At 34.2% G+C, this 24488-nt stretch overlaps 1 protein-coding gene across 2 annotated transcripts in view; it reads right to left on the bottom strand.

Moving 5' to 3' along the window:
* The window catches only part of LOC128984948 (G protein-coupled receptor kinase 2), a 193470-nt gene that overhangs the window by 145232 nt on the left and 23750 nt on the right, over positions 1-24488 (bottom strand). For both annotated transcript variants that reach the window (XM_054404321.1, XM_054404327.1), the window contains exon 3: positions 21375-21490. In XM_054404321.1, the coding sequence (XP_054260296.1) occupies positions 21375-21490 (116 nt within the window). The remainder of the gene's footprint in view (positions 1-21374; positions 21491-24488) is intronic.

Here is a 24488-nt window from a genome sequence, read left to right as displayed (position 1 = left end):
GAATCACACATAAGGTACTGGCTGATGTATTGGGGTGGCACAACGGACAACAACCTACATAAAACCCTGGTGGCTCAGAAGAAGGCTGCCAGGATACTCTATTGCCTTGGTCCCATAGGAAGTTGCAGAGAAGCTTATAAAGCCCTAAAGATTTTAACAGTTCGAGCAATCTACATTCATGAACTATCATTTCCACAAGCCAACTAAATCTTCTTAGTAATCATAATTTCTACAGCCACCATACCAGAGGAGCGAGATACTAAAGCCTTCCCATCCACCACACCACAAAATGTTAAGGGTGAATATCAAATTTAGATAGAATATACCTACGTCCCAGAGTAAAAAACCGGGTATTTTAAATAATTTCATTTTTGTTATTAGGTCAAATTTAAGTTTAATTTAATGTTATATGTATACAGTTGAACCTCGTTTGTACGGACCTCGATAAAACGAATTCCTCGATAAGACGAATTTTTTTAAATCCCCTTGACACTTTCATATAGGTTAATGCTAAAAACACCTCTATACAACGTTGTAATTAAGTTAAAAGCCTCCATAAGACGAATTTGTTTGTGACATGGGCTAGGACTGATTAACCTCTATACAACGAATATTCTTAGCACAAAACCTCTACAAGACGAACGTGACCTCTATAAGACGAATTTATCATAATCTTAACCTCCATAGTACGTAGTTTTAAAAACAAACAGAAGCTTGTCTCAACATGAAACCCCCACCCATCCCTCCTCTTTCCTCAGTCATTGTTTGGAGAAAACTTGGAGCGACGAGAAACCTCTATAAGAAGAATAACAGCAGCATTAAACCTCGATAAAACGACCCTCTTTATTAAGAATACCTCTATAGTAAGAATTTTTCCCGTACCCCTTGAAATTCGTCTTATAGAGGTTCAACTGTACATATAAATGAATATGTATGCAAAAAACAAAACAAAAGTATAAGAAAAATGATCTAATGTGTGTTATTTGTCCCGTCGCTCACTGTCAGAACAGAACTCATTATAAATGTTACTGTTAGTTTTCATTATTAAATAAAAATACAAACAAGTGAATATGTTATTAATGATGTCTTACAATAACAAGGAATTCCGTGATAACAATTAAGTTAATTAATTTCCATTCAAAAATGGTGAAGGAATTTACTAACATCTGTCCTCAGACCAAAGTGGCAAATTGTGGGAAATATTTGTCACTGTTACCAGCTGTGGTATTTTGTTGCAGTAAAGAGTATTAGATCCAAAATAGTATAGTTCATAACAAGAGTAGAAAGTGAGTTATTACATATTTGAAACCATGTTTGAAGTGTGAGATTTATCGAGCACTTTAAATGGTCGAGAATATGTATATGCCCACTTTCACTTGGGTTTTGAACGTTCCTTTTCGCTACACTACAAAGAATAATTATTTTCTTAACCCTTTCAGTGCTATGAAACGATATATCGTTGTTTTTAAAAATCTCTAAGGGATATAGAGAGAAAGGTTATTTTAACAAAAAGTAGCAAAACGGCCATTGGTGACCTTCATGTTCATAGGATACACTAACAACCACTTAGCTAAAAGGTTTGCCCAATCCGATGATTTCGAGGTGTATGTCTAAACCAAGGATTATGAACACCTCACAATGCCCCAGTGGTTGTAGTATATCGCTACAAACACACAGGTCACCAATTATTTGCCACACAGGACGGGAATCGAACCCGAGCAGACGAATGCCACTGGCCAAGTGACACACGCCCTAGCCTTCTCGGCTATCTGTGCTTGAAGACTGAGGAATTAAAAAACCAGTATTTAAGCTGACGCCAACGATTGTGAACAGATAGCGCTACAGAAGGTTGTTCAATGTGTTACTAGATTGTAGCACTAAGTTAGTTACGGACTATTTAGATGGTATTTTTTCAGTTGAAACACAACAGTAATCATAAATTGTGTTCCTGAGGCTTTGCTGCAAAAAAATATTTTCCCTAAAATGGCTATATTACAATAACCTTATTCAACTAAATCAAAGTTAAATTCAATATTACATTGTAAACTAGATGTCTTTTGATTTTATGAGATTTTGGTTTCAAACAATGCTATCAGAACATTACAATTTATAAGAAAACCAGGAAATTTACAACAAAAACTAAGTTTTATTTAATGTTTACTACAAATACCGGGACTTATCTTTGTTATTTATTGTCTTAGGCTATTATTCAAAATTAGCCTAATTAATAAAATAGTGACAACAATACAGTTAAAATTCAACAACAGGTAAAATGGAATCGAAAGGCAAACAAACAAAAAAGTCTTACGAAATACGAATTATTGGCCTAGCACTGAAAGGGTTAATTACAAAACTCATAGAATTTTAGGTTATGCCTTTATTTAAAGTTAATATTTATTTTAGTTGTTGAAATTGTAAAAAGTTGATAAAACAATAACAAATATTTTAAGTTGTTGACAGTGGAAAATTTTCGGTTGTAAACAATGTTACTTTCGGTAGTAAACAATAGACAGCTGTTGAAAATATGATGTTTCGCAGGTTGTAAACACATAACAAAAACAGTTCAGCTCATAGTAGTGTAGTGAAAAGAGTTGTTGTGTACTGTTGTCCATATTTTTTAGTTAAATATTATTGTTAAATTATTATTATAATTAATTAATTATTAATTAATTATTATTAATTATTATTATTAAATATTTATCAGGGATATTATTGATTATGTAATATCATTTTTAAACCATCATAAAAATTAGAAATAGCAACATAACTATGGATTATTATATACTAGCTGTTGTACCCGTGCTTTGCACAGGATGAAGAAGACACAAAATAGAAACATTTTCATCTTTACATGTGTTGCATGTAATAGTTACACATCCGCCAACGCTTTTAGAAACAAAATTCAACTTTTATAGCCTTAATAGAAACGTTTAAGTTATGAATTTTAAATCTGGTAAGTAGTGGATACCACCATTTTGGTTTTGATTAATTTTAAATCTTGAGTAGGCTGATATGAGAAAAACTGACCAAATCTTCGAATAAAACTTTGACATACATGATTTACCTTCATCTCCCTTAATTACATATCTTTTAATTTACTATTGACATTTTAAATTTCAATTTTGAAGTTGCAAAAATACTAATTATTAAATTTAAATGAACATTTTTCTTTAAATTTCACTCTTCTTTATATTAAATCACAAATCCTTCCATCTTCAGTTTCTTCACTCACAATAAATCATTAGCAAAACTAAGTCAGCTGCTATAAACTTTAGAAATATTGCTGTGCCTTATCAATACAGTCTTTTGAAATATTAAAGAAACTATATGTATAGGTACTATAAAAAATTTTAAACAAATAATTTAGCATTAAAGACAGCAGACAAAACTATGATTATCAAAGCATCGAGGACTAAAAAATGCAAAACACAAATAATAAATGTATCAAATAAAGTAAATGTGAACTGAAAGCTATGTTAAGATAAAATAAGAGTATTTTGTATTACCATTTGATAATTAAATATATTTGATAAAATTATTTTTGTTACTATTTCATGTGAAATATTATGTAGCAAATGACGAACCCTATTGCACTGTAAAATGTTTAAAGGGTAATAAAGATTCTTATTCTTATTCTTATAGAACAAACACATATACAACAGATTTTAGAAAACAAAAATCAACAACGTACAATTTAGTTATTGATGATATTCTTTAGTTTAATCTAAGCATATGTTTAGCAAAAAAAACATATAAAAAACAATGTGATGTGCAAGTTATGTTAAATTAATCTAACACATGTTAAGCAGTTTAGCAGTTCTTCTTGTTTACATTTAAATGACAAAGCAAATGTAAACAAACATTGTTAGTGTTCTTGCAGCCATGGAGACCAATCAATATTTACTTTTAAAATGTTCACCTCAGAACTTTTAAAGCCAAAGAGGCAAAGCCTACGGTCAGTATCGAAATGTGAATAATCCTATAATGGTTCTTGGTATGGTAGCTATATTTTTGTAAAATTTAAGCCCAGTTGGGCCAGTAGTTTTTGCACCTATTAGTAACACACATACAGACAGACACCATTAGATTTTTATATAATAGTATAGAAGTATAGATAGTATAGATAGATAATTTTGTTCAGAATAAGACAAAGAACAATAATATAGGTGGTTTACATGGTTACCACAAAAAAAACTTTTATTAGTTTTTCCGAATTGTAGGCATGATTCATTTTTTTATAAAATGTTTTTATATTCAGTCGTGTAGCTAAGTGCAGGCAAGACTTTCTTGATGACAGGAAGACAGTAAGATACCAGTCTGAAGATGTCTTTCATTACTTGGTCTTCCAAGTGGTCGTCTACCTTGTAGTACTCCTTGGAATACACTTTTAAAAGTTGAAGTATCTTCTCTCCGCCATGCAAAGCCTGCCCAGCCCATCCGAGATCCGAGCCGTTTGGTCTACTTTTGGAATGTACCCCTTTATCAAGTTTCTGAATCATACAGTACTACTGGGATAAGTTAGTTATGATATGGTATGAATCGATTTTGGTTTCTACTGACACCCTGCAGCTTACTGGTCAGTTTTCTTGAGACCTACTACACCGGTTGACATTTTCATTACGAATAAAACGTGTACTGTATGCAGTCATACTTATATTCAAACATCTAGAAAAAGATGTCTCAACACGTAAACCACTTATATCTTAAAGAATTAAGCACTAACACTTAGACGGATTGCATTTATGACAAAACTTGATTATACGTTTAAAATTTTTAGTTCAAAATTACACAATCTCCTGATAACATAGACCCTAGAAAATAAACTGTATTTTACAGTAAAATAGTGTGTAGGCAAACTCTGACGATCAATATTTTTGTATACAAACAACTTGTAACATAAATATTTCAATGACAGTTAGAAACCAGCTGTTAGTTAAACCACCACAACGACTTTTAACTCGTCCGTCGGCTGCTAGACTTTATGAAAATTAAAACTTAATTTCTAAAAAACTGAAACCCTAAACTAAAATTATGGCTTCGACATTCCCTAGTTCTCAAAATTATCTTTCTTTCAACACAAAAATCATGAAAATCCGTCAAGTGGTTGATTCAGAATCGTGAAATAAAAAAACCCTGTTTTGTTTTAATATATAGGATTAGGTTTAATGAGTACCTAGGTTTGTTGCTACAGGAAAACGAATAAAGTGTGTTTTTTAGTAAAATATTAATAGGTTAGTATAAAATATATAAATTTGCCATGTTTGATCAAAATATATATCCATAAACAAGCAAACTACAACATTTTACAATGATCTCCATAAGAATAACATGGGAATTTGAAAATTACAATTTTTTAAAATTTCTCCGTAACTATTAATCGTAAAAAAACACTTTGATATACTGAATTATTTGGTTTTTTTTAAGCTCTTTAAAAAGGTGTAGAGAGAAATTGGAAATAATCTTTTTTGACAGACAAAAATGAGAAAAAACAATTTTTACCCCCTCCCCCCACCCCGTAAATTCCTGTTCCCATAGTCCGATGTTGCTGGTTCGCCAACTCATCCAAGCTTATCCCACCTTACACCTTCAAACCAAATTTCATTATCGGACAAAAATTACTCGAATTATCGCGTTCATGGACACATATATAACTCTATATATATATATAGGATATATATTCATGGTGACATGCGGATGCTGATAATGGGATAAACTGCGTTGTAAGTGGCTGCCGGTGCATATGCATACTGTATGCACATCGCATGTTAAATCAACTCCAGACCAACGATATAAAACACTCTCCTTATTTCACTCTCCATATTTCGGTTTTGTTTACAAAATAATAATCTATATATTAATACGCAAGCAGTTTTCTTTTCACAGTCATAACTCACTAACGGCTTGATGAATTTTAAAGTTTGAGGTGTCAAATTAAAGGTATTTTCACGTAGATGTGCAAATACGTCTCAGAATATTAAGAAAGGGCATCACTTAGGTACAGTTAAGGAATAAAGTTTGGAAGGCGGCGCTATCTGTTGACATTTTATCAAACTCATTTCCCTTTGTTTACAAATAACATATGGACGTAGTTTGAAATAGTTTTTAAGGTTAACCACAGACTGCAGGACTTAACTTACAGAGCAAAGCTGGAATTTATATTTTGTTTCAATCTGTTAACTAAGTCTGGTTCAAAATGAAGAGTTTCCTATCAATATTAGACAACAAAGTGTTTAAGAATAGATATTTAATTCTTTTTGTCTATGGTTAAATTGATTTACCTTACATCGTATTTTACTGATTATCATGTAGTTACAGTTCGATGTGATGAAGTTAATGTTTAAAAGTGATTATTCACAGGGCAGTTTTTTATCCGTTACATTACCATATTATCATGTAATTTACAATGTGTATCAAAATTCCAATTCCTTTATAGTGTTTTCTGTTGTTTGGTTAACTTTTTTATTTCATTTCAATTTAAGATCAAATGCTGCCAGTACGACGAAGAACTGTAAATGAAATGAAATAGTAAAGACGAACTGATATGATTTGTTCGCTGTGAGTAGCTGGAGGGAACGCGAACATGACCGCTTGCATCAACCTCCCAATAAATGAACATTTGATGGGTACATAGTGGTAGTACCACCGTTGTGATAGTCCAATCTCGGACAAATGAACGTTAAATGTTTACATTGTAGTGGCTTACATATTTTTAAGCAACAAAAGATTGGCCGAGACAGTTAAGTTTTTACTCTTTGTTGCCATAAATGAAAGGTTCGTTTACCTCATTTGTGCAATTCACCATACCTTCAGGTTCTTATTGGAAACTCCCAATCTGAAAATAGGGCTGTGAGACTTATATCCAGAAATTATTTGGATAAAGTTCATCAATTCAATTCTTCCTTTACCATGGTCAGCTCCGAAGCTCATTAAGATGAGAAAGTTCCACAGGGGATCTACAATTTTAAGATCCGTGACACGTTTTACCACCGAGTGGGTCCTCTAATTCCTCAAGAAGGTGATGATCCTGAATACGCACAGATATATAAGTACAACAATGCCACTAGAACCCAAAGGAGAATTAAGCACAATTCAAACAAAAATGCAATGAAAAAATATGCCGGAAATAGTCACAATGCCAACCCATTGGCACATCTTTGAAGACTGTGGCAGACATTATATAGAGACGAGAGCTCCGAGGAGTCGAGTGAGATTCGTATGTACATAATAAGAGACAGAAGAAGTGTCTTCCCTCGCTACAACGGTGCTACCTGTGTAGATGTCGCAGCAATTTTTAAAGCTGAAAACAAAGCACCACCTTGCCAAATAAATTGTATAGTTTTTTTCCAACATTAATAATGTTAAACACGTATCCATTCTAGATCTGTCGTTAGATCCACTTGCTTACCCTCTTATGTTCCCAATCGGAGACTTGGGTTGGGGCCCCTAATTTAAACACGCCTAAAACAGATCAAAGAAATAATTTAACAATGCGTGAACAAGAGTAGCGATGGTTGGCATCAAGAGAGGAATTGAGCTACATAAGGTCAAAAGCTCACTTTACAGTGTGTGGTTGACATCTACGTGTTCATAGAGTGCACCCGCCTACTATACATTAGAGATGAGCAAAGCAGTATGAGAGTGAATGTAAATTTAAATATTGTAGATTACTTTTATATTTTTAACATCATAATATTTTTATATTTCTATATAATCAGTCATATAAATAATTTTAGAGTGATTCTTGGATTAAGGTCTTGCTGTTTGTTTTTTTTATTTTTATTTTTTTTTTTTAGCGAATTTCCCATATAGGGAATAAGCTATTACCGTAGGTCTCATGGTAAGACCTTGACCCGGGACCGATTTACTTTTTCGTTTTGAGGTCCCCAGAGGCCAAAAACACCATCCGTTCAAATTCATATATATATATATATATATTTATATATGTGTCCGTTAGCGCGATAACTCGAGCAAAATTGACCCGATTTCGATGAAATTTGGTACAAACGTGTTTCGCGAACCAGCATAATCGGACCATGGGATCAGGTGTTTATGGGGGGTTTTATGGGGTAAAAATGGGTTTTTCTCATTTTTGCCCCTAAAAACTTTAAATTTCTAAATTTCTCTCTAGACCATTTTGAAGAGCTTAAAAAAACAAATAATTTAGTATATTGAAGTTTTTTTGAATGTTCATTGACTACGGAGAAAATTCAAAAAATTGTAAATTTAAAATTCCCATGTTATTCTTATGGAGAATAAATAAACTGTTCTAGTTTGCTTGTTTATGGATATATTTTAAGTAATCAAATTTGGCAATTTGGCTTATTTCATACTAAGCTATCAATATTTCAATTGAAAAAACACATCTCAACATCTTCCCCGTAGCAGCAAACCTAACTACTCACTAAAATTAATGTTATTTAAATAGGATATAAATCTGTAAATTTTTAGGGAATATTTTAGTAGAAATCAAGCCGGGTAAATGGAAATTCGCTTAGTATGCAGGTAAGAGTTATTATTGGTTAAAATTTAATACAGATAGGTTATTTTATTGTATTTAAGGTTAAAAAACAACGAAAGTCTTTTTAACCCTTTGAGTGCCAACGTCCGGGGAACCGGACGTTTTTAAAACGAGCCAAAAGTGCCGACGTCCGGCCGACCGGACGTTTTTAGAACGAGCCAAAAGTGCCAACGTCCGGCTGACCGGACGTTTCGTAATGATCGAACAGTTGTCATAACAACCGAATGGATACTCGGATTCTTTTAACCCATATATTAACATTGAGTCGAAAGTTACTAGATGCGATACATCGATTTTCGTTGGTCGAAATATCGAAAATTCGATTTTTACGAAATTTTAACCTATAAATCGCCAGGTCGCGCTCGGCATTTTTAGCGCGACCTTCGGGAAAAATCATCGGCATTTTTTGAGCATTACTTTTATTTCTCGCCTGGCACTCTAAGGGCTAAACCTTGATTTATTTTGATAATATTTTGAACAAAGTCAACGAGTTTGGTAAGTTTTTGCCTTAGGCCTATAGGCTACTTGAATGATTTACAATGGTCTTTTCTTTAGCAACATGGTGGCAATACACTTTGCAAAAATAGTTACATATCACCTTAACTAATAGAAATTCATGTGATACAAAAGAATTATTTGTTTCGTGGCCCTTAAAAACAGATCTCATAAAATAATTGCAAGTACGTACTCTTATCTCATTGGTGTTGCAAATTTCTTGCTCATGGAATTGCTCTACCAATGACTGATAAATAAACTTAACAATCATTATGAGCCCTAATTAACTTGTCTTTAATTACATAATCCATGAACTGAGTGTAGTAACTTAGATTGTTATCATACACATTTTCACTAACTGTGATAAAGTTACAGCAGGGATTTTGTTGATAAAGAAATACCCAACTATACACACTTTAACCTAGGACCTTTAAAGAAACTCCCACTTGAAATATCAGTGCTTCCGTCGCTACTTTTTTTGTGATTATCAGTCTTAACACGTTGAGTGCGGGCATCATCAATAGATGATGTCCGACACTAGCACTGGTGGCGGACATCAGCTAAAGCTGACGTCATGCCACTCTCTCCACATTAGTTTAGTGTGAGCTCAGCCTTTGCCAGGGAACGTTATAATTGTTGCCAGCCTGTAGCTTAGATTATGTAGCTTTAGTCTGGTGTAGGTTGGTACTAAAATTTCCCGTAAAATCCCGTCTAGCCATACTTTTGTCCCGGTTCCGGTAATTTTCTCTTTTTGAGCCACTTTACAAAGACACTGGCTACGAATCCAGGCAGTGCTGCTACCTTTGGGTGTTTCAGTGAACTACGTCCACTCTCGGGCTAACACAGCACAATCACCGCTGCTCTTTTGTTATTCGTCAGACTGAAATATTTGAATGCCAATTGCGTTCACCGATTCAGTTGCGCTGCGGGGCTTCGCCCGGGCCTCGCCGCCATTATCGAGCGCCTGTTTGAAGGTATTCCGCACTGAACGTGTTAAGTCCACCAAAATCAACGTAACCAATATCTTTTCCTTTTTTATGGTCATAAATAACTTTTTTCTAATGCTCATCACATCAAATGTTAGGCTAATACATTTCAAATATCTCTTCTCGTTAACATTGTTTTTTTAAGAAATTTCTGTGCCTCTGAACTCTTACCCAACCAAACTCTTATTTCCATATTGGAACTCTTAACCCACTCATTTACACTTTGTGAATTTTTGACATTTATCTCCTCATCTTTGTACAATGTCATCTCCAAAAAGTGATTTTAAAATTGAAACTTGTACACGACTCACATCTTTTATTAAAACTCGTCTCAACAAATTAAGAAACATCGTAGATCAACTTGTTGAACAAGAAGAAACATTAACAGTTGTGCAACACGAAGCCTTAAAGACTCTTATGCAAGAAGCCCAGAAGAAGAAAGAATACTTTGATTCTTATTTTCAACACATTGTAAGTACGTCAAGTGAAGATGATTTGAACATTGAAACTTTAGATGAAGATGAAGACCAAATCAGTGAACTATTCATCCACATCACCAGCTACATTAAAGTGCTGCTTTCAGAAATTGGTTCTAACCCTTATTTGGCCAAGGTTAATTGCAGTCCAGCTCAACCTCAGATAACTACTTCAGTGAATATAACCAACCCGAACTCATCAAATAAGTTTCAAATCAAAGGCACCCAGCAACCTGCAACAAAATTCATTACAATAAAGAGGCCGGTAGCAATCACAATTCCTAAGTTCACAAACTCAAAAATTAGAAACACCAGTGACAGTGACAAAACCTCAACCAACGAATACAGATACAACAGTGAACTCAACTACCTTGACAAGTGACAGTGCTGCCATCCAACCTACCAACATTGATGTCATCCCAAGAGACAGTACTGTTATCCATCCTACTGATTATTATATCACCCATCCTACCGATCGTGTTGCTGTTAAACCAACAGACAGTGCCGCCGCTAACCCAACCAAGAGTGAAACCACTACAGTAAAGACAGTCAAGCAATCCAGGCAAGTGGCCTCCAATCTCAACTTGTTGAATTATTGAAGAAAAGAGTGCTTTGAATGGAAGAAATGTGTTATGAACTCTCAAGACCAAGACTTGTTCACTTCTGTTTCTCAATTTCATCATGAAACACCAAAGTTCCTTTGAAACTCTGATGATCACCATTTCGACGAGCTAGGACTTCGATGGTCTCCAGCAACAGTTTTTATGTTGTACCCCAGCAAAGATGGTATCAGTTGAAAAGCAGAAGTAGAAAAAAAGCAACCAGCTGCTATAGCCGGCCTACAACAAACTTTTGTGTTAATGCGTTTTTCTATAAACTAACGGTCGAAGTGAGGACACTTAAAGGCCGGGAGTATGTTCAGTTCTTTTAGTTAATTTTTTCAACTAGCCTTCAAATTTAAAATTAAAAACAACAGCTGATAATTGTTAATCAATTCATAATATTGTAAAAATAAACATTCCATTCTGGTTCTTCTTATTACAATGACTTGATTAATTTTTGTCTCATAATTTTAATTTATTACACACAAACACTCTACACAGGGCGTCAGACGGCAATCGCGACAGCGCCGTTGCCATGAGGTGGTGGGGGAAGCCGGACCGAAAACCGAGCCCGCCACTGCACAGTCGGGCGAAATCCAGGAGTGTTTTATATCGTTGCTCCATACATGGGTACAAATGAATTTCCAAAGTTTGAGGTGGCAGCCAAGTGTATACTGAATGTAGGTTTTTGCTGTGAGAGTGGCTGCCAGAAACGATCTTGGCCTGACCATAGTGGATCTTGTTTTTGTTTTGGATCCATACAAGATGTTTGCTATACCCACGCTTTGCAACAGGAAGAGAACAAGAATAATACTGATTGATCCGCTGTATAAAATTCATATTAGAATCCAAGCATGATTGTACTACTTATTAAAGTAAAACTAGAGGTTGTCCAGTGGTCGAAACTCGAACAAAAATATGTAATGTACAGACTTCTATATTTTCATCTGTAAATAAAACATGTGATGATTGGAATTTATTTCATATGTTTTAATTTTCTGTTTAATTTTGTTGTTATTTCGTCACCAGCATGGCAAAAAGCCCATGTTAATTATTTTCAAATTTCAAATTCATTTTTTGTTTATTTTTTATTTAAATTTATGAAGGGATTCTGCACATCTACAAGAAAATATCTTTCAAACAGTATGAGTAAATTTTCCTTGCGATGCAAAGAAGCTGAGAAAAAATGTTTTAAAGAAACATGCTTGCCTATTAATATATATACTAGTGTACATGTTGCTCAAAATCGAGCAATTGCAAAGAAGTAAAGTACCGGTAGTTATTTATAAACAAATAACTTATTTAAAAACGAATAAAAGTCATAATTTCCGATGAGTTTAGAAGACTCAACTCATAGATTACATACCAAACAGTTCCATATAATCAATATTTCTTGTAAATATTAGATTACTAGCAGTCATACCGTCCTTCGTACGAGGTTGGCTTATAAGTATAAAATGATTATTCCAGTTATACTCAAGCTTTGCGTTTGCAATGGGGGAAGACACAGTTTGATAAAATTTGCTTCTTTAAATTTACAGTATACTATAGTATTACACATCTACAATAGTCATAATGTTCTACCACTTCACCTAAACAATAGATAAAAACAAATTATAAAAATTTGCTAAATATCACAAATTATTCATGAAATCAAAAAATAAACATAACTGTAAACAATCCTACTTTGACAGTTCTCATTGCTTATCACAGTTTTTTGCTGCTGCTTAGTTCAAATTAGCTGTTTTCATTAATGATAAAAAATAATAATGCTGCACCCTGTTGGTAAATCTTATAACTTTTTAATGTTTTTGCATATCATAGAACCAACTTTTTCAGTTGAAACAGCTGACTAAATTCTTTAATTCCCTTTAAATATGAACTAGTGTACCTGTTGCTCGAATTCGAGCAATTGCGAAGCATTACAGGCGTTATTTTAAAACGAATAACAGTCATAATTTCCTATCACTTTATAAGAGTTGACTCAAAGATTATGGAAATACTCAAGATGTACACAGCAGTTAGATATAATCAAAATTGTTTGTAAATGTCTTATCTTTTTTTAAAAGCTGACCTTGTTTTTTAGCGTTTTCTACAAATTTTCCCCACTCATAGCCGCATTAGGTTGTCTATAATAACGATTATAAATGAAAAAAAAACAAACATTATTTCTATTTCTTCTACTGTACTTGGTTGTGTTCTATGACTTTCCTGTTTCCATTGTTTGCAAATCGACTCTTTCAATTATTGCTCAAGAAATGTAGCACAGTGTTAATGCAGTTTTATTTTTAGTATATCAAATTGGCCAGTATTTCTCTCTTTTTTCCATTGTAATTTTAAAAATTACACCAATCAAGTATCGTCTACTACAGATGCAATACGCCAAAGAATATCATCTACGTGTAATCTCCAAGAAGTGGTAAAAAAGGCAGAAACCAACCCATACAATAGATATAAGTTAACTCCATAAGAAATCAATCATTTTAAGAGTTACTGTGATATTTGGATTTTCCACTGATTTGGTAATAGAACATTATACTGCAAAACATGGCACGATTCCAAAGAAAATCGATTTTAAAATCAGAAAAAAACCATTGCAAATACTTAATTTTGACAAATTTAGTAAATCACAATTTAAATATTAACAGCTGTTTCATTCAAAAGTAGTGTAAATGTATGCATATGGTAGTAATGTAAACAAATCTGAAGAGGGAACTTCAAAGGCCTCTGGGGCAGAGCCCCAAGGGAATTTACCTCGTTTCTCTTTTGATGGCTCATCTACAGACTAAGACCTCTCTTAAGAGAACCCTACCAAGTTTCTACGCCCAGCCGTTCTCTGAAATTAGCTGTGACAAAAACCCGTTTTTCCTCCATAAGAATAACATGGGATGGGAATTTAAAGGCCACTGGGGCAGAGCCCCAAGGGAATTTACCACGTTTCTCTTTTGATGGCTCATCTACAGACCAAGACCTTTCTTTAGAGACCCCTACCAAGTTTCTACACCCAGCCGTTCTCTCAAATTAGCTGTCACAAAGAAAAACAGTTTCAAATTAATATATAGATACTCATAAGGTTAACATGGGAACTTCAGAGCCATTGGGGCGGAGCCCGAAAGGATTTTTGAGATAAGAATATGCTTATATGTTAATCGGGAATGTGAGCTATCATCATGCCAAATTTCAGCCCAACCCGTCCAGTAGTTAATGCGTGATTGAACTTCAAACAAACAAACAAACAAATAAACAAACAAACAAACACACAAACTTTCACATTTATAATATTAGTAAGATTTTTCAAAAGCTGATCTGATTTTTAGTGTATTCTACAAATGTTTCACACTTGACTTATAGCCGCATTAGGTTGTCCATGTAGATCTTCGTCAATGATAATGTAGTCTGCATGGTATCACCCATTGTCGCCAGTACGTTTACAAATTTCAGTAATTTTTTTTATAGCGATAACATTTTGTTTACATTACTTAAGAACTACCTGATGTTCTGCATAACCTCTCTGTCACAATTTCATTTGCTTCAATTGGCATTAATTCAGCTAGTTACTGGAGTTACTGTTATAACGTAAATTATATTTACCTGAAAAAATGTGAATTGAAAGGCCTAATGTTGTTCAGATGGGTTTTTGTTTCCGTTAAATGTGAATAATAATGTGATTAATGCGAATCCATCAATGAAAGTTTTACTAAGGTTATTATAGTTATTAGGAACAGTTGGCTTGAGTCTTCTGTGGACTAGAGAAAATTACTATTGATCCAGTAAAATAATAAACTGTCCACCGGTATCTATATAACCTTAAAAAATATTGGTTTTTTTTTCGATTAGGTTTGGCTGGGTATGTGAAGTTGGCCTACCTAAAACAGCCTACCCACAATTTTGCATTTTAATCGTTAGTTCCGTGTTACTTCTTGATAATTCCATAAACATTTTTGTTAGTTCCGATATAGTAAGCGAAAAAAACTTTTTGGGTAGGCTAACTTCACGCTAGTGTTAATGTTAGTGTTAATGGTTAGTTCTGTGTTAGTTCAGGATAAGTCCATGAACATTTTTGTTATGTTAGTTCCGAGAAGATATACGGTAATATAAATAATCAAATATTGAGATTTGGGGCCTGCAGCGGCCGTATGAGTAACGCTCGTAAGTTGGCGCCAATGGGTTAATAATTATTAATAATTGAATTTTTCTCTTTGGCTCTAACAACGTTTATATATTCAAAAATACTCTATACTCTATACTCATCATATAAATAAAAAAATCTTTTAAATTAGTGTTAATTGTTAGTTCTGCGTTAGTTTCAGATAATTAATTCAATATTTTTATTTAATTGCAAGCAAATACATGGTAAAACAAACACAACAAACATCGAAAGTTGCGGCTTGAACTAGAGGAGATTAAGTTTTAGTAGGAGAGAGCCAAGTAAAATGATCAGTATTTTATTGGAATTTTTTTCCCAATATTAAGTAATCTTTAGTGTAATCTTTGCTCAATAGTAACAACTGATGTTTTGCCCACTGTACTGTACTGTATATTGTAATTTGCTAGTATACACTGTGGGTGGCTTGTTATAAACACATGTTTCAAGTCTTTTGTTTACTTTTTCCTTGTTATTTTGTCCAACCAACAAGAGTTACTTGACAACTCATAAAGCCAATGTTAAATTTGTCATTGTTAAAATGAGTTGTGAAGCGAAATAAAAATTTTCCTGAGGAAGTGGCCGTTGTCAAACACCTTTTCGCCAGGAATAAATTATTTACAACTTTTGGAAGAAAATATCGAAGCAGTTTTCGAGATCTTTGTGCAAGCAAGCATACAAACATACATACAAGCAAACATTGCTCATATAGGATTAATAAAATGCTAACTACTTTGATGACCTTGAAACTAGCTGTTACCGGCGGGCTTTGCCCCGTTTGACTTCATAAGTATTAATAAAACTATTGATTGCCGTACCAGGTTGTGAGGCATTTAGAGTTGCTTTTCATGGTTACTTTAAAAGAAACACATTGAACTTATTAAGCTGTCAGGACAGAGTCCTAGGAGAGTATTAAAATAAAATACCCTCGCCGCAGCAAACCTGCAGACTAAGCGAATTTCCATTAACCTGATTGGATTTAAACACTAAAATGCCTCCATAAAAATAGCACATTTATTTCCTATTTAAATAGAATTACTTTTACGAGTACTTAGGTTTGCTGCAACAGGGAGGATAAAAAAGATTTTTTTTATAAAATGATAATAGTTTAGTAAGAAATAAAAGTATTTTCCAAAATCGATCAAAATATGTTCATAAACAAGCAAACTACAGCAGTTGACTTATTCTCCATAAGAATAACATGGGAATTTTAAAATTACAATTTTTTTGAATTTTCTCTATAACAATTAGGCGCATAATAACGCTTGAATATACTAAATTATTTGTTTTTTTAAGCTCTACAAAATGGTTTAAAAAGAAATTGTGAAATTTTGTGTTTTTAGGGTCAAAAATGGGAAAAACCTATTTTTACCCCATAAAACCCCCCATTAACCCCCGTTCCCATAGTCCGATCATGCTGGTTCGCGAACTCATTCAAGTTTATCCCGCCTTACACCTTCAAACCAAATTTGATCAAAATCGGACAAAAATTACTCAAGTTATCGTGCGGATGGACACATATATATATATATCTCTATATATAGATATATAAAAATTTGAACGAATGGTGTTTTTGGCCTCTGGGGACATCAAAATGAAAAAGTAAATCGGTCCCGGGCTTAGGTCTTACCATGAGACCTACGGTAATAGCTACTTCCCTATAGGGAAATTCGCTAATATGAATATCACCATTAAGCTGTGGTTATACTGGCCATATTCATGGAATAATTCAGCTCAATTGGTCAGTTTTCACGTTATTGACATACTCCAAACATTCATATCCATTATACAGGGTGGGGCAGAGTGGACTCCCTGATTTGATCGGTTAACTGTATAAAAACCATACAAGATTATTATAAAAGCTTTTTATTTCTGAAATCTAAATACAATGCCATTTATTTTTCATTAAAGTTTTAAAAATGATATCGTCCAGGTGACGACCTTGACGAGCGATGCACATATTCAGCCGTTCAATGAAGTTTTCAAAAACTCTACGCAGCATATCTGGCGTTATTCCAGTGATAACATCAACAATTGCTTCCTTAAGGGCTTCCAAGGTCCTTGGTCGAACTTTGTAAACCTCAGATTTGAGGTAACCCCAAAGAAAATAATCGCATGGGCTTAGATCGGGGGAGCGAGCGGGCCATGAAACATCCCCTCGTAATGAGATCAAGCGGTCAGGAAACCGTTCTTGCAGAAGTTGGTGAGAGCGACGGGCGGTATGAGCCGTGGCACCATCCTGTTGAAACCAAAAGGCTTCCATATTATTTTCCTCACCATACTCTTCAATTCTGGGAAAGAAAAAGTTCTCCAACATCTGACAATAGCGCACAGCGTTCACAGTAACGGTTGCACCTTCCGATTCAAAAAAGTAGGGGCCAATTATGCCTTTGGAGGACACAGCACACCACACAGTCACTTTTGGAGAATGAAGAGGTTTTTGGTGAAGAGTTCGTGGGTTTTCAGCTGCCCAGTAACGAAAATTTTGTTTATTTACTGTGCCCGAGAGGTGAAAATGTGCCTCATCACTAGACCACAGAATAGTGCCGGGTTGTAAAGAAGCCAGTATTGCATTGCAAGCATCTGTACGTTTAACAAAATCTGCTGGCGTCAATTCTTGAACAACCATCATCTTATACGGGTGTAAATTAAGGTCTGAGTGTAAAATTTGCCTCAACGTTCTGGCCGACATTCCAAGAGCAGCAGCATGTTTCCGCGCAGAGCGTGATGGAGATTGTTCAATAGACGCTCTCACCGCCATTATGTTTTCTGGTGTCCTCACACTCTTTGGTTGTCCGACTGGTTTTCTAGGCAGTGCAGATCCGGTCGCCCGTACACTTGTAATCCATTTCCTTATGGTTTTAGCATCGGGAACACTATCATGACGATTCAAACCAAACCGTCTACGAAATGCACGCTGGGTCGCCACAACACTATCCTTATTTTTAAAAAACGTTTCGACTACGAAACCACGATGCTCGCCAGTCCACTGCATGGTGACTACCAACAATCAACAATGGCGTCTTTCCCCCCACCACATGAAACCCCTCCCACTCCGCTAACTCGCGTACACGCTCTTCAGCGACTGATTGAAACTAGGGAGTCCACTCTGCCCCACCCTGTATTACTTCCTTCCATCCAAGTCATTGACTTGATTAGTAATGCACTAAAATTATTAACAAGCTACTCTTTTTCCAGACATTATTTTTGGGGAAACCAACACAATATTTTTTTTTATTTGGAAAAAAATCATGTCAATAAGTTGATGAATTATGCAAAAATAAAATTACCCTATTCCCACAATACCACAACAATTTTGTGTTTGACAGTTATTGTATATCACAGCTTGTTGCTGCTTTGTTCAAATTATCATAAAATTCAAATTATTTTATAACATCCATATAAATCCCAAAGTACCCACAAACTTTTGAGAAAATTAAAAGTAACATCCCCATAAACCATATAAGTACTTAAAATGTTCATCATGGCGAGAAACCTTGCGCAAAACTGTCCATTATTTCTTAAATTGCCCTTTAAGGTCGTAATTCCTTTCTAAAGGGAACTGTCCATACACCTAATGTTAAAATATCTTAGCTGTACTTATTTGTTTGTTAGGTTGGTTAATTTTAGATTAGATTGGCTGATGCCAAAAAAGGAATCAAAAGTAAAAAAAAAATCCTTAAGAATAATGAAATATTGTGTACAGTATAATTTGTGGTTGGGTTAGAAAAGATAAATTACTACCAAACAAGGATACAAAAGTCAGATTAAGTCTTACAACATTGTATTTTGTACTTTGCCTGCAGTGCCAACAGGCATTCTATAGAATGCATGATTATATAATTTACCTGTAACATAAGTAACAGAAATGTGACAGTTTGTTGTAATTTAGAATGGAATATATTTACTTTTGTGTATTATGAAGAATTTTATTACAAGTGCTGAGGCTGGCAGTTAGACATCTCTTATTAGGGTTAAACAATAAATTGAATTTCATGGAGGAAAATAAGAGTCAGATGGGGTATAATGTCCCTGAAATAGAAAGGTTAACTGCATACAGAGACATGTGGTTAAACATGTGATTTATATGTCTTACCATAGATGATGTTTAGTAGTGTTGCATTTTATATACTGCTATCTCTGCAGAGGATGCCAAGTTTGAATCAAAGGCTGATGCACACTAAGTAAGTACTCTCTATGATAGAAGCATAGAACATGGTACATTGATTGAATATCTATGAGCCAAACCACGAAAATAGCTCCAGGAGTAAGCTTTCAAAAATAAAAAGGCTGTTTTACTTAATATTATGAATTTTATTTATAGAAGATTCATTGGTATCTATATATTAATTAATTGCTCTAATATTTGTAATATTGCATACAGTACCTTATAATGATAACATAACACACCAAATGCCTTACAATCTTATCTTAATAATATTATAAATCTGAAAGTTTGTGAGTTTGTGTGTTGCTCAATCAAACACACAAACTTTCACATTTATAATATTAGTAAGATGTGAAAGTTTGTGTGTTTGTTTGTTTGTTTGAAGTTCAATCACGCATAAACTACTGGACGGATTGGGCTGAAATTTTGCATGATGATAGCTCACATTCCCTATTAACATTTAGGCATATTCTTATCTCAAAAATCCTTTTAAACTTATGAGTATTCATATTTAAAGGGAACTAGTGTACATGTTGCTCGAATTCAAGCAATTGTAAAGTATTACAGGATTTGCAAACCAATAACAATCATACTTTTCAACAAAAACACACCTACCTTCCCTGTAGCAGCAAACCTAAGTACTCGTTTTAAAATTAACTTAATGTTATTTAAATAGGAAAAAAATGACCATTTTAAGGGAATAATTAATCTTTGTATTAATTAAGCCAGGTAAATGTAAAATTCGCTTAGTCTGAAGGTTTGCTGCGGATACACAATTTTAATAACAGCAAAGATTGAAGAATCTGAATTATTACTTATATCCATGAATTTATCTAACAATTATTTCTTGTAAAATATTATTACAGCAGTTCAAAAATATTGAAAAAAACTCGATCAACAAATGATGTTGAAAGAATTCCATACTAATGACATTAACATATAGTTTGACAGTTCCATTTAACATTTAATCAATGTTAAATGTTTACATTCGGGCATAGACAAAAATGATTCGGGCGAGTGACATATTTTATTAATGTTTATGATCCCTACCGTCCCTGTTCTAATAATCATGCAGTATTTAATATGTTTGAACCAGCTGTGTGGAATTGTGAAATCAAAATTAATTTGACAGTTAGTTCTGCTTGTTTACATTTTTAAATTTTGTGGGTTTGTTCTTTGTTACCATGGATACCATCAATAAATATTTCACTCTTAATTTCTGACAACAGCTGGAGTTCCATAACACATTTTGTTTCCCATGTTAATCTTATGGATGAATACGAAACTTTAAAGGGCCCCAGGGCCTCACTCTCTAATTATTTCCTTAAAAAGAAAGTTTCCTGCACAACTTCACGTTACGCTCTTTCCAATGACACCAAAAACATGTCAATTGGTTCAGTAGTTTCGGAGGAGTAATTGTCACAAAAAACCTGCTTGCGTATTAAATAAGTATAGATTAAAGAATTTAGTCAGCTGTTTCAACTTTACAAGTTGGTTCTATAATATGCAATAGCATTAAAAAGTTATAAGGTTTCCCAACAGGGTGCAGCACTATTATTATTTTGTTTGTGCTATATGACAACAGCTAATTTGAACTAAGCAGCAACAAAAAGCTGTGATAGGTACACAATGAGAACTGTCAAAGTAGGATTGTTTACAGTTAGGTTTGAGTTTTTAATTTAATGAATAATTTGTGATATTGTGCGAATGTTTGACAATTTATTTTTTTCTATTGTTTAGGTGCAATGGTAGAACATTATGACAATGGTAGATGTGTTATACTATATCATACCGTAAATTTATGAACCAAATTTTATCAAACTGTGTCCTCCCCCCATTGCAAACGCAAAGCTTGAGTATAACTGCAACAAGCATTTTATACTTATATGCCAACCCTGTACGAAGGACGGGTGCTCTGCTAGTTGTTAATAAATAAGAATTGCAATAGTTCAGGAATAGTATTGTGTTTGATATAAAAGCCTTACAATGGAATCCAAGAAGACATTGTATCTGTGGTATTCAGAATGTGCCTCTTGGCAGAACTGACGAAATAGCAACTTGCCAATAGGTTGTTGATCCACCACATAGCTGAATCTCAAGTCTGCAACATAATACAAGGTTGATAAATAGCATCTTAAAATAATAGTTACTAAGTATTTAAAACCACAACAGCAAACCTTAATAAAAAAAATAATATGCCAGTCAATGAGTCAATGGTTATTTGTGTAAGGACCATTCCACACGAGCGTGAAAACCGCGTCAGAATTGCCGCTTGAACGTGCCAAAATCTAGTGCAAACTACACGTGGCGGGATCCCTGTTTCGTGGATTCCGGTTAAAACCCGCCTGACCATTCTACATGAGGCGGTTCAGCCGCGGGATCGACACGGTGGAGTTCGGTTTAAAGCTGGATTGTCCAACTCAAACTATAAATTTGGACTAAGTTATTCATTTTTTTGTTTATTCACATTATTTAGAAATATAACTTACGTTACTAAAACGTCGGTATATACATAATCGCTAATATCCGAAGAATAAATTGCAATACTGATTGTATGGAACAAATTTGGGTTGTCCAATAGTGTTTTTTTTTAAATTTACATTGGCATTACAAATGAATATCTATTGAAATGTATGCTAATAAATTAAATGTACTATATGGCAAACACATTAGTTAACTTACTAGCTGACCAATTATTTGTATAGTTAAAATAAAAATACTTTTGACCAATAAAGGAATACAAAAAGAACATATGAAAACAAATTTATACCGCACTGTGTTGGACCAACTTTAATGCAACTGGACAATATTATGTTAAGTGAGCTGCTGCACGCGATGATACCACTATGTGTAGAATGGCTGGCGGGATTCCCGACGCAGGATTGATGTCAACTACGCGCTCCCGCCTACTGACGCGTCCACCCGCGTCGTGAATCCTGCTTGTGTGGACACACAAATTTCACACAATGATCACTGTCAAGCGCGTGGCCCCAACGCGGGAATCCCGTTGCGGGTTTCACGCTGGTGTAGAATGAGCCTAACTAGTGGGCGAAGTGTCACGGCAGTTTGCACTTGTGTTACACATTATATTTATCCTACAGTTACTAATAAAGCATATAAATAATTAGTCTTTCAAACACTGTAGGCCTACAACACGTTTTTAGGTTAGGTTAAATCCAAACATTGAACGAAATAAACGCTGCACCAGCTGATCGTAGTCGTAATATTTTGCCAAGGTTGCCAACTTATTTTCAAGCGTACATGTATTACGTGCCTAATAAAATCACGCTGTTTTGTGTTGTTTGGTTAGAATACTGGAGTGCGGCAAAAGTAAGTAGATGCAGCAATTAGCAACATTCTGTGCTATAATTAGTGCAAGGAGGGCCACTTTGTCAGGTGACTGTAGGAAAAAAACATTCAGTTTTAACAATAGGCTGTGTAATTTTACCAAAGCTCAACTGCCATTGTGTTTCAAAAATTGCTTGGCACTGGGTTGCTCTCATGGTAATGTGCTGGGAGACACAATGGCTGTTTATTTTTTGTAAAATTTAATTTTCTATAAAGGCACTTATAGAAAATCTTTCTATGCTTTGTATTCCATTGCTCCATAAACTATCTTATATATTAACAAAGTTTGGTTTTTCTTTTCCGAGTTCATTTGGCTCTTCTACCCGACCGATTTTCATGATTGAGGTCTCAAATTGAAGCTATGCACATACAGATTTCACATCAAGCATCAGCATATATTAATCTACAGTCCCACTCGGCTTATACGTAAACAAAATTTGCTCAATAACACTGACAAAAATAGGCTTCAGTTTTTAAATAGTAGTTTGAGATGAGTTAAAAAATAAGGTAGACTAGCAAATGTTATCAGCCTATAGTTCTGCAAAAGGGTTTTTATTGATTTTTATTGTTCCTTCTCATATACAACCATATTTTACCCTCTCATACAATATTGGGTAGCTTATTTTAAAAATTACAAAAGCCGAATGTAAAAACCACCTAGCACTTTAAATGACTCCTTGTTCCACAAAATACAATAAGGCGTCACAGAGCTGTATTTTATGATGGGCGCCACAGTCAAATTTGGAACCGTCTAAAGAGTAACATTTAAGACACAAAAGTTTTAAATAAAATGAGAATATTATTAATTCAAGAGGGAGTGAAGCAGAGGCAGCTGCAAGGTCAGTGACAGTAAATCTGTGTCAATTGAGCATTAATTGAGCTGTACATTCCTTCACCACAGACAACAGCCAGGCATCTTTAGCATCTTGATACTAACAACCACACATCACATATGCATGTCATAGACACATACACTACACACTGGTAAATACCTGGTGAAAATATATCTATTTGAAAATGGAATTCTTATCAATTTTGTTGAAATATAATGGAACAAAAGTGACATTTTACTGAGGATTGCCAGGAAAATTACTCTCAAAATACACTTATATTTGCGTTTTGGGGCATAATATTTTATTTCTCAACCTATGCTTGAAATGGAGACTAAAAATGCACACTGGCTTTCTGTTATTAGTGGGTTTGTCATGTTATGGGATTAGTCAGTGTCAGTATCAATTTTACCCAAGCACACTTCATTTAAACTCATCCTGCAGACAAATTCAAGTGTGTAGCTGTGTGTTATCCATAATTAAATGTTCCAACGATTTCCTCTAAATTGTTAAAAATGTCTTAGTTTTAGGCAGAATATTATTTTTCCCTTAAGAACTTTAAATTATATTTTATTATTTTTAACATTGACCTTATGGGCTGTCAAGTAGCCAAGATGGTTTTACAAAACCAAGATTCTAGCAACCTTTTGTATGCAGCAAATTTACTAGGAATTCGTAATAACTTATTAGTTGTAATGAATTATACTTATTCCAAAATGTTGTGCAAAAGCAAAATTAAAGGTGGCCTAAAGTAGTATATTTCAATGCTAGTAACAAAATTGGCATTTTCTGGTGTGTACTCGTAGTGGCAGGCGAAGCCGAGTATGTGAGAGCTAGTATGAGGCGAAGTCGAGGACGGGAATAATTGGAGTAAGTGCCAGAGAATCACTTTTTGTACAAACGATAATTTTCATCACAACA

The sequence above is a fragment of the Macrosteles quadrilineatus genome, unplaced genomic scaffold (assembly GCF_028750875.1).
Source record: "Macrosteles quadrilineatus isolate MER2022 unplaced genomic scaffold, UCM_ALF_1.0 Scaffold_1__1_contigs__length_201487025, whole genome shotgun sequence".
NCBI lineage: Eukaryota > Metazoa > Arthropoda > Insecta > Hemiptera > Cicadellidae > Macrosteles > Macrosteles quadrilineatus.
This window is presented reverse-complemented; position numbering and strand designations above follow the sequence as displayed.